Source organism: Gossypium hirsutum, chromosome A07, assembly GCF_007990345.1.
Source record: "Gossypium hirsutum isolate 1008001.06 chromosome A07, Gossypium_hirsutum_v2.1, whole genome shotgun sequence".
In the NCBI taxonomy this organism is placed as follows: domain Eukaryota; kingdom Viridiplantae; phylum Streptophyta; class Magnoliopsida; order Malvales; family Malvaceae; genus Gossypium; species Gossypium hirsutum.
The window spans coordinates 118,687-130,936 of record NC_053430.1 but is presented as its reverse complement, the minus strand read 5'-3'; the positions used below and the strand labels follow the sequence as shown (position 1 = coordinate 130,936).

The 12,250-nt window shown below is 35.3% G+C and overlaps 1 protein-coding gene across 2 annotated transcripts; it reads right to left on the bottom strand.

Moving 5' to 3' along the window:
- Nucleotides 1-1,093: 1,093 nt before the first annotated feature.
- On the bottom strand, nucleotides 1,094-7,244 carry LOC107930824 (serine/threonine-protein kinase STY13). 2 transcript variants are annotated; one of them, XM_041117011.1, is made up of 4 exons: nucleotides 7,092-7,244; nucleotides 6,509-6,684; nucleotides 5,188-6,201; nucleotides 1,094-1,777 (listed from the first exon to the last, which is right to left on the bottom strand). In XM_041117011.1, the coding sequence occupies exons 3-4, from the start codon at nucleotides 6,093-6,095 to the stop codon at nucleotides 1,438-1,440; spliced, it is 1,248 nt and encodes a 415-aa protein (XP_040972945.1). In that variant the 5' UTR covers nucleotides 6,096-6,201; nucleotides 6,509-6,684; nucleotides 7,092-7,244; the 3' UTR covers nucleotides 1,094-1,437. The 2 variants fall into 2 exon arrangements, with proteins under 2 accessions (XP_040972945.1, XP_040972946.1); XM_041117012.1 differs by having other exon boundaries at nucleotides 7,031-7,192.
- Nucleotides 7,245-12,250: the final 5,006 nt, after the last annotated feature.

Genomic DNA, 12,250 nt, shown 5'->3' with positions numbered 1-12,250 from the left:
TTCTCAACACAAGCAATATAATGGTTTTAAAATTCCAAGTGCCCTTGCCAGCATCGACTATGCTACCCTTATTGGACGTAATATGAATATGCTTAATTGTGTTTTTATATATCAAGAAATTATACTTTATACTGTTTGTAAATATATAAAGGACACGTGTATTAAAAAATTAAAAAGGTAAAAGTTTGCTATTAAACAAAAGCTATATACAAATAGTAAAGCATCTGTCGAAGAGAATTGTTCACTAGCAAGATGGATTACATGCAATTGCTTGTCAAGGTGTTTCTTTTCCTTCCCTAAGGGAACTTTGGACTCTGGTTGTTAATCAAAACATATTGAACCTCTTTTATGGTCTCCAGTTAACTCACTAGTAAGCCTGAAAGAGAGCTTGTCTGATTCTGGCCTTTCTAAGGGGCTCGACAGTCAGTTACTGCTATTTGGCAGGTACTCAGTTTAATTGTTTTGGGATTCATATTTCAAAAAACGGAGCTATTTCCTGAGTAGCTATGCCCAACAGATTCCAATCTTGAGGTTGGGAATTAAGAGATGAGCGCTGTTTCCCGCAACCCGAAACTGTCGTTTGCATTTGCCAACTATTGGCAGTAAAGAAGCTAAAAAGGGATATTAAATTATTACTCTCATCAATGCCATATCTTGATATGCCGACAGCTATTGCATTTGCAGCAAAGACTGCTTAGTTATCAGATGCAAGATACGGAGTTGCATGGATTAAGGAGACTTGTCAGAATGAAACTTGCAGATCTTGTAAACCTTAACCCACGCCATTATGGGGCTTAAAACTCGAAAATCATTGTACTAATAAGTTTAGCAGAGCAAAAGGGTTTTTCATGCACCGTACAAGGAACAGTTAAACAAGCTTATTTGGATAAAATCTTTTTCATATCCAGAAAAAGAGACTACTTCCTGGAAATTTCTATTTTACCCTTCTTGCCTTTTCACCTAAGGGCAGCAAGCCAACGGGCAGACCCTCACAAAAAAAAAAAAAACTAACCAGCAGGCAGAAATAGATATTAACACACAAAACACCAGGCAAAAGAAAGAAGAGATGCCGAAAGAAAACCAAAATAAGACATGGATCCAACTGAGAACCTGCATTTAAACAATCGAAGAGTAACGGATATGGCAGGCACTGCATACATATATAGCTACACAGAGAAACCACATCTAATGATTCCCCTTCCTACCACTAAAGCTACGACCACCACTAGTCCAAGTACAGTTCACACCAAATCCAAACACCAGCAGTCTTAACTGTTACCTTCTCCTATCTCAGAAAATAAAAAAGGGTAAAAGCAAATCCAAAAGAGAAATACTGATACATACATCAACTTATATTTAAATTCTTACTGTTGCTTGCTCTTTTCATTTTCATTTATATCCTCTTTTCCTTTCTGTTCTTCGCTATTTTATTCAGGATCAGTCGATTGTCATTGGTTGAGTCATGCAACACCTGAACCGAGCCTTCCGAACAGTTGTCAGTATCTCAGTTTCCGCATTCTCAAGCATCTTTACAATCTCAGTGAAGGGAGGACGAACTTCTGGGTTAGTGTCCCAGCAACGGATCATGATCTCACTCAGCACAGGGAGACAATCATTTGGAATGACCGGTCTTACACCCTTGTTCACCACAGCAAACGCCGCCTGCACTGCAGTCATGTTCTGGAAAGGAAGCATGCCAGTTATGAGCTCCCAAAGGACAATTCCAAAACTATACACGTCTACTTTTTGTGTGTATGGCCTATGTTGTATCATCTCTCTGCAAGTGAAAAGACAGGCACGGAATCATTTCAGTTACGTTTCATTTCCAGATGGACGTGGGTGTGGGTGAGGGCGTCCTTATTCGAGTCAACATGAATAAAGAACAAATTTCAACTAAAACACGTGACGCATAGACAACTCAGACACCAAATCAACCGGTTAGCTAATTAATGCAGTTTCATGTAAAAGACAGGCACAGAATCACTTCAATTATAATTCATTTCCAGATGGACGTGGGTGTGGGTGAGAGTGTCCTTATCCAAGTCAACCAACAATATTACTATCATGAATACAGAACAAATTTCAACTGAAACACGTAACGTATAGGCAACTCGGACACCAAATCAACCGGTTAGCTAATTAATGCAGTTTCATGTAAAAGGTAATTTAGCGAACGCTAATGATGAACTAAATACCAAAACAAATACACCCATTGAACATCACTATGTAGTTATGATTGATATATGATTCCTAATCAGTTCCTACTAATCCATTTGAAACAGGAAAGTATTTCCACTTGAAACATGCATGTAACATGGCAAGTAGAAAGTTCCAAGATGAAGTGATGCAATTTTCTCAGCTTCTTTCCCTTGCAATGGGGAATCACCTTATCAGTGCATATTACACCAAGCACATAAGAAAGAGGAATTAAAAATGCACAATTCTCGATGCCTCAAATTATTCAATTTATTTGGGTATAATACATACGGAGTACATTATGCATTTAAGTCTGCACCTCCAGTCAACGAAAGTTAGGCTCAAAACCATTGATGGGTAATAAATACAAGAATATTTATTGTATGGTAGTAATAACTTGATATGGCCTTCTGCCTTATCAAATATAGTTATATCAACTCATGGACACAGTTTTGACATTACATCAAAGTTGAATTGTGAAACTGGAACTTGTCGCATAAAAATGTATCCTTCAAGCCAGTCAGAACTTTGCCCTCTATAAAGGCATTGACAATTTTCCCACCCCAAACTATCAACAAGACCAAAGCAAATACTTCAAAAATGATAATTTGAAGTATCATCTTAACAAGGGAATACAACAATCACTTTAGCAATCTGTTTAATATGTATAACCCATGGAGAATATTCCCAATTTTTAGAATAGTTGGCCAAATCGCAAATTCATAATTGTTGCTTTCCAAATTTCCTTATTTGCGCAGACTCCAGAGTAGGCATTACTGAGTGCAATAAATGACTTGCTCAGCTTCCTCCTTTTAACTCCTTGCTTCAACACAATTTAGGCCATTACTAAGTACGTTGATTCAATTGTCTTCCTACCTTGATTCACATGACACAAAAGACACAGTAACCTCCCGACATCTAATTAAAACTCTTAACCCATCCGTTTGTTTACATCACTACTATTCCATGCACAGTCATATTTATATAAAGGCCGCAAATAACATTAATGCTTCGCTTGGTAGGAGTATAAGTTTTTTTTTACATGTTTTTAGAAAATGAGTTAGCAATAAACTAATTTCACTTGGTAATTTTTAGTCACTCACATGACTTGATTTCAGCAAAGGGAAGGAGAAGTTTTTACTTATTTAGAAGAGATCTTTTATCTTTTACTAGAGTTTTACTCATCCTTCCTAATTTCAAGTTTAAATTTGTATTAATAATTCTTTCTATTATGATAAACTATTTTAATACTTATGTAATAATTAAGCTTTTCCTTGTGTTAATACACTAAATAACCAAATGAGGCAAAAAGTTGTTAAGTGGGAAAAATGAAGCCTCAAGCTTCAAGGAGCAACTGATCCTTTAGCCATCATGAACTGGTTTTGTTCCAGTAGATGTGACAGGTAGATTTGAATGTTGAGAATTAGCCTCTTTAGAACAATAACGCTTAACTTTAGAGAGACACAAGTCGTGAGTACTGTCTGTAAGTCAAACCTCAATGCGATGCAAGAAGATATGCAAATAATAATGTATAAGTTCCAAATAGTCTCAAGGAAGTTTTTGCAATTCCTATCATGCTATGGCACAATCAATATAGTTTAGATGCAGCAGACAAAGCTAGTCACGGAGCCACATGGAAGCCTCAGTCCCTATTTCTAGTAGTTATATATAGTTTTATGAATTATAAACAAATTAATGGATGTGTAACATGACAGCATACAGCAATGAGGAGAGTAAGGCATAAACCAAAAAAAAAAGGATCACTTGATGTAAATGAATCCCAAATAAATCATGAAATCAAAAGGCATTTGAGAGTAACAAAAACAAATAACCTTGGATACACCAAGCATAAAGTAGAAGTATAATTGGAAAAAATATTACTAGTTTCTTATGAAAAAATTTTATATTTGACTGTGAAAATGCACCCAAACATGAAATAGGGACAACATATAAAGGTAGAAGACATGTTTTCCTGGCCTCAAATAGTGGAAGTAGATTAAGACAAGCTATGCACAATTTGTCTTGCTTGAAAGCACAACATCAACTCTGCATATTAGGATCATATCATTAAAATCTCGATTGTTCAAATTTTCACAAGAACACTCACCCTTCCAAACTAATCTAGGACATAAATGTATGCTTGGCAAGCACTTTATTTATCAAGTACCCACTTAATAGTTATGTTACATCTTTATTTTGCTTCAAGAAGAAGCCTAATTCAATTTAAGCAGTAAGACATCCAAATACAAACATTCACAATTACATTACGGAGAGGCCTCAAACATCTAATCTCCTAAGATGATACTTGTGTTCCACAATAATCAAATCAACTTTCTTCTGGATATATAACAATCATGTCAATTTGTTAAATAATTTCATTACAATATTCCAGTTGAAAATGGGGATCTAAAAAATTCTAAATCAAATCACATTCATTAAGGTATTTTAGAAGGAACTGCATAATCAAATTCAGAATTCAGACAAAGCGTAAAGAAAGTTCTATATTATGACGAGAACCTTTAAAGAAACCTCAAAAGAATATAGAATCAAAAGCAAAGAAGATGCAAAAACAGAAAATAGCAGAACCTTAGACAGCAGGATTTACTCCCTAACATAATCCCCGTAGAAAGTTCTATATTATGACGAGAACTTTTAAAGAAACCTCAAAAGAATATAGAATCAAAAGCTAAGAAGATGCAAAAACAGAAAATAGCAGAACCTTAGACAGCAGGATTTACTCCCTAACATAATCCACTACGGGTAAATATAATAGATAATTGACAAAAAGATAAAGTTAATTAATCGAAAGGGTAAGAAATCTATGCAGAACGAATGAACATCAATAGGGGTTTTCTTTAAAGTTTCTGGAGAATACTTGCCAACTAGCAAGAGTAGTCTAAAGATGAAAAGAACCATCAAATAAGGAAAAAGAAAAGTGTGAATGTCACATATAACTGGGAAGAAACTTTAATCTATTGTCTAAAGACTTACGGCGCCATCCAACGATATGTCCCTGTCTCTGGTGTCATGCCCTCAGTCTGCACCTCAATACGTGCGACACCAAAATCTGCAATCTTTATTGATTTATCAGCAGCAATCAGAAGGTTATCTGACTTCAAATCCCGGTGAATAAACCCAAGTCCATGCACATAGGCCATCCCTCTAGCAACATCCAATGCCTGCTTGACTGCCAACTTCAATGGCACAGCACGATTCTGCCTCCTTGTTAGAAACTGTCGAACTGAGCCTCCCTTAGCATACTCCGTGACAATACACCAAACCATTGGCTTACGACAAGCCCCAATAAATCGCACAATATTAGGATGCTTTAGTGTTGCAAGCATCATAAGTTCCTGCTGAAACTGCTGTTCCATAACTTGTGCCTTCTCAGGGCTATTTTCTGGCCTTTCCAATATCTTAATCGCAACATCCTCACCATTATATGTACCTCTGTATAACTTCCCAAAAGCACCTTGAGCAAAAGCTGTACCCATATTAAGCTTTCTTAAATCAATAGCCCACTCATCATAATTCTGTAATACCTCAGTCTGATACCTGCCATCCATCAATGCTTGTGCTAATGCATCATCATTAAGTGCATGGCCAACCTTACCAGGACGAAACACACTCTGCCCCACAGAGACAGAGTAATTGCTACGTTTCACAGGTTTTAAACCAGGGTGGCTTAAAATGTGGGTCAGAGAATCATTAGAGCCCACACTACTGTTTTCAACTGACATGGACACAGATCCACCGGCATTACTAGTCTGTAAACTGTCAATAGACATGTTTGTGCCTTCACCAAGTTTTTGATAGAACCCTTGAGTAAAATCATAGTAATTGTTGTCATTATTGTTGGTTCCTCCCATAAGTCCTGTAAATTTAGGCCCCTCGACCATTTTCCCAATTATGAATGAAACCCCAAAAGATAAAATCAGGATAACCAATTCTCTTTAGGCCAAACTCTTGACACTCATTTGATGGTTCAATTGCTTAGGATATCACCTAAAACCAACAAGATGAAAGCTCGTGAGTTCCCACCTAACACTAAGTGATAGATATTAGGGGCATACAACAAGCATTGCTTAAAATTTTAAGATAGAAGTTGTACCTAATTTGTCAAGTAAAGGAATTGAAGAGATTAAGATGAAGTTGTTTTGGGAGGTAAGCGGAGCTTACATTTTTCTTAATTGGCTTGGTTTTAATTTAACCGATTTGAGAATGGAGATACAAACTAGCTTTAGTTTCCCGTTTCGAAATGTTTGTTCATGCCTTTAGTTTTAAAAGAATAGAATGAAGAAATAAGACTAACCTTAATTTGGCAAAGGATAATGAAAAAAGCCTTGGAGTTGCCAGCACGCCCTAGAAATGCAATTACCCGGATCTAAGATTGTGTACGCTGAATCGGAGCGCCTACACCAAAATATCCGTTCGCGAAACAGTCAAACCTCCAAAGCACCACCAATAACTGAGATTGAAATGCAGAAGCTGCAAAGAAGTGAATTTTAGGCTTAAAAAAATAAAAAATTACTAGGGATTAAATCATTCAACTTCCAAATGCAAAAAAGGTTTCCTACAGCTCTGTCCTTAGATCAACCGTACAGAAGGAAGCAGAACGAAAACGATTCAGCTACAGATTTTCCACAAACCAAACACAATTTGAAATTCAAAATTTCTTTCTTTTATTTCCTTTTCAAGTTAAACATCAAATTGAATCAAAATATTCCATTTTGATCAAAAAGTAATTATTAAAAGAATAACATGTTCCTTCGTAAATCTAACACAGATCAAATTAAAGGAAGCTTGGAAATAGAAGAAAAGAAAAGGTAAAAACCTTGGGAAGACAGGGGATCAAGAGAGCCGATTCAGATGGGAGAGATATAAGGGATACATACCTTTTCCTTGATAGAAGAGCTGAACACAGATAGGGATGAAAATAACAACAAAGAAGATGAAGATGAAGAGGAGGAAAGGAGCTCTCCCAGTCAGTCTACGCTTCTCATTTACTTTCGAAGCCTCGTTTTAATTGTGACCTGACCCAGTACTACTCGCCTCTTCTCTCTCTACTTTTCCAATCGCTCTATCTACTGTACACGTGTCGTAATTCTTTTCTTTGTTTTGCTTTTTCGAGGTCTTCCTCCTCCATCCTGTGATAGCGCGCGTGTCTTTCTTCCCTTTGCTCTGCTTTTCTTTTCTTTTTTTTTTCTCTTTTTTTTAATAAATTTTTGTCTCGTTTTTATTTATTTTTCCTCGATTAATTAATTCCTTAGTAGTGTTGGATTTGGACACACATCTTTTCTATTTTATTTCTAAGCCCTTTAGTTTTGTAGACTTCAAATTCATAATTTTGAATTTTAACTAATAATAAAAATGATTTAGGAGGATAATTTCATGGGAAAAATCTCAAATTTATATATAAATTTTAATTTAATCTGTAATTTTATATATAAAAATTTTAATTTGATCTAATTTTTATAAATTATTAACACAATCAATAATATAACATTATTTTATATTTATATATATTATATAAACAGATAATTATATTTATCTAATATAAAAATAAATTGATGTATTTATTTGATTAAATCAAAATTAAACTTTTATTTATACATCTAAACTGCAATCAAAATTTTATATGTATAATTATACTAAAATTAAAATTTATGTATTAAAATGCACATTAAATTAAAGTTAATATATAATTTTGAGATTTGTCTAATTGTATGAGGAATGAAGCTACAAATCGAGTGGCAGTGTTGTTCATTGGTATATATGTCACTCGTTCCCTTCCGTAATGATTAAAAAAACTAGTTCATTATAGCTGCTCTTGATAACATTGGTGAAATTAAACTAGTATACAATGTTGATACTACCAAATCTAGAGAATATTTGCTATATAATCATGCAATGCAATTATGTACGTGTGGTAGCTTCCCATAATTATTACATATAGGAACAGCTAGCTTCCCATATATAATTTCCCTATACGTACAGGTTGACTTTGGATTCAGTTGCTATAGCAATTGCATTTCATGCCACTACCAGGTCTCAGAAAGAATAAAAATGAAACTTGCAATATTCTCACTAGGAGACACTTGCACCATAACAAAAGTATCATTGTAACGTTATTAAAGACAATTGTTATTAAATTAGTAGTCTCTACTTTTCGAATTTACAAATCTCACATTGAAATACATTTGGATCATACTTTAACTTAGTTTAAATTAGACTCTACTAAGAAGCCAATCATGTTATTAGGACCTCACTGCAAACTGTCCTTTTCTTGTAAATAGCCTTCTTCCAATATCAAAATGATAAGAATAAAGACATAAAACTAGTTTACGAACCCCACATTGAAATACATTCAAGTCATACTCTATCTTGGTCTAAATTTCACTTTACTAAAAAGACAATCATGCTATAGAGGCCTCTCTCCAAACTATCTTTTCCTTAACTACCCTTCTTCCAAGATCAAAGTGGCAAGAATAAAGACATAGAAACAGGTGAGACATACCCCACGAAATCAACCATTGGTCACTATAAAACGCCATCTTATGCCTCCATCCTAGTAGCTCTCTACACTACGTATCATGAACCACCATCATAGTCTACCACAACACCTTGTATAACTTAATTGTTATAATAATTGACACCGATTATGAGAAACTACATGAAAAGCTATGACTCAATTAACCCAAAACATCCTAGAAGTACAAGAAAACAAAACCAACAATGAGCAAGGTGATCAATAATATCGGAATATTAAAACCAGAATGGGTAGGAGATAACCAACATGATCAGTAGGACAGCAATACTATCAGCCACAACTAAAGGTGGAATATCAGGTTATGTTGCTTACAACCAAAAAGATTCAGGCAAAACAATCACCCAGGTATTATCAAATCTATCTGAATCAACCTGATATTATTAGAGGCAACCAATCATCACAGCCTTAAGGGGCCAAGAACCCCACTATGCAAAATAATACTCCATGACACAATAATTGTAACACCCTTTACCCAACCTTGATTTTTGGTCGAATAATGAGCATCACATTGATCATTGAATCAACATCGATCGTTTTATCTTTTAAACAACTCACTTCCAAACATAAGTTTTAATCATTCAAACAACAACTAAGGCATTCATAAATCATTATAAACGAAAATCAGGTTCAAAACGAGTTTAAAAATGTCGTTTGAAGGCCTATCTAGGCAATCAACGACCCAAGTATCGATACTAAGGTTGTGGGTATCAACACTTGGTCCAATTTTTAAACAAATTAGGTTCGAAGTTTCAATATACTGATACATTAGGGGGTTGTATCAATTCTTGGTCTAGAGTATCAATATTCAATTTTAGCTACTGTTTGCAAAGGTACCAAAACCATGGGTCTGAATACCTATACTCAAGCTTGAAAAGAAAAAATTAGACCAAAACAATACAGCTAAACATTTCTCAAAATAAAACAAAATGTACCAAATATAAACCCAAACCTTAACCAAGACATTTAGCATCCAAAATCACACTCAAATAAAATCATGCTAGGTAGGCATCATACCTCGACTAAATTAAAACTCAAAACCATGGAATCTTATCAATTCAAATCCTTTATCAGATTTAGAAGCAAAATACAAAAAATATACCATAAGTTCAGAAATAAGGCACACCACAAGGTCGTAAACCACAAGTGCTAAAACTTAAACTAAAAGGTCCTAAGTACATCCAAAGCTAAAACCAAGAAAAAGTCTCTTCGAAAAATGGAATTCATGAAGACTTTTAAGATTGATGATACTCAACCAACAAACTCCTTGAAAGCTTCACTTGTGATTTGGAACGCTGAGCTTTCTTCAAAGCTCAGTGATGATCAACTATTCTTTAAAAATACCATATACAATAACTAAATTATAAGCATACAATCGGCGTACAACGCAATTCGAGACAATTTAAATCAACAAATTTAGTAAATGCAACAATAAATTCTTCACATCAAGTATTCAAGAATAAAATTGACTCGTTAACTTTTTTTTACTCAAGCTGCTCTTTTTAATCATGTTCACATTTTAACACTTTTGTTTAATGGTTTCCCTAAATAACTAAATATGGAAAATTCGTGGAAACTTATCAATAAACAAATGACTACGTCATGGGAATACTCCTGATGGAGACATCACAAAATGACTTTTTCTGAACCTCCGTATCTTCTTTTTAACATTATGACCCTTAAACTACAGAAAAGGCCTCTGTGGAAGCAGTATCATTAGTAGCGCCTCCAAGTTGGTTCGTCGCAAAGACAGTCACAAGGGACAATGATAGAGAAATAAGCATAGTTGAAGGAGGAGTGTCAATAGCTAGTGTAGGGCATAAGGAACAGTGATAAAGAAATAAGCATAGTTGAAATAAGCATAGTTGAAATAAGCATAGTAAGGGCATGAGGGGCTGCAACAGTTAACATAACAACAACCATTAGAGTGGTTGTTAGAGTAGGAGTTGGCGTTGTCTTGATTGCATGGCAGCAATGTCAACCCCACCACCAACATTTTGCCTTTTTATGGATAGGGCGTCCTCTCTATCCAACTCTTGGAGAAAGTTATACCAGTCAAACCTGCTAGCTAACGTATATGCAAAAAATTCACAAAGTCGTAAGTACATAGAAAACAAAGCTCAATCAAGATCATACTGATGATAGTGTCATTACAAACCAGAATCCTCAATCTTAAAAGATTATTTGACAACCAAAGGACCTAAACTCTCCACAATCATACAAGGCATTGATTTGGGGCTCGTATAATTGTCAATTTCCCGGTCTAAGTCATCATTTTCCTCATTGTAGAGAACATTAATAGAAACACCACTTAATGCTTGGCAAACCTCCTTATTTTGGGGAATGCCAATACCGGTGTTAGATTGCATTGGGCGAGCCACCTTTTGCTTTTTAGAAACTTGGGGAGGTAAGATCAGCAACCTTATGCTTTTTGGAACTTGCGTAGATAAGGTTATAACTTCATTTCATTTATTGGAAGCCTTCCTCTTGGGACAACCACAAAGGAGAACTCAAAAAAATCCTTCAAGCCTCTTCAGCGTGCTTATACTCATTTTACCAATTTCATTTGTGGATCTCAGTGGCCCACCCTTAGACTGTATGAATCGCACCTATATATGTCCAACTTATCCCTAAAGCTATCAATGACAAATAGAGCCACACCATTTGGGCTCATTTTCTTTAGGCAATGCACCCAAATAAGATTCAACTTTAGCAGACTGGTGAGGGCAAAACAAGACCCTGTTTGTAATGATCATACTTACCCATAGCATTGTCATCTTCCAAGTTGGGAACCACGCTCAATTTCCGACCAAGTTCCTTCCACAGTGTAAGAAAAAGGAAAGACGCCCATTTTATCCTCTAAAAAGATAAATTGACCTTTATTTTGGTACTAGTTGTTTGGTTTATCAAAAATTGGCAAGCCCACATTCTTGTATTGTTGGAAATAATAGTCATTGTTGGCTTATTTTGTGAGAGAATCGGAGGAAGTTTAGGTTCCAAAAGCTACTCAAGCAGGGCTCCTTCCCACTATTGTGGCAATCTAGGAAGAATGCCGCCAAGTGGAACCTTGAACTCTCAACCAATTGCCTTAGGGCTATGCCAAAAGAATTGAATGCCTTTACGAACGATGGGTGCAGATGCAAATGAAAATCCAGCTTAAAGATGTATAATAGCAGAAAAATACTCTTTTCATTGTCTACGATGTTGCTCAATAGATGAATGACGTCTCTAACGACGAATCTATTTTATCATAGGGATCCCTAATCCTCCTAAATTGAAGAGCCCATAGCATATACTCCTTCACGGTTGTACACGAAATACCGTCGCTAATAGCTAGGAAGTCATCTTTTAATGGTTGATTATAAAGTATGACAAAAAAGCGAGGAAACAAACAAGTAAAAGACGTAAGCTTTCCTAAAAACAAAATTTGCAATGGGCAAAAATGCAACAAAAAAAACTTACCAAGAAAAAAAGAAGGAAATTGATGAACTTTGGAAGAAGATGAGA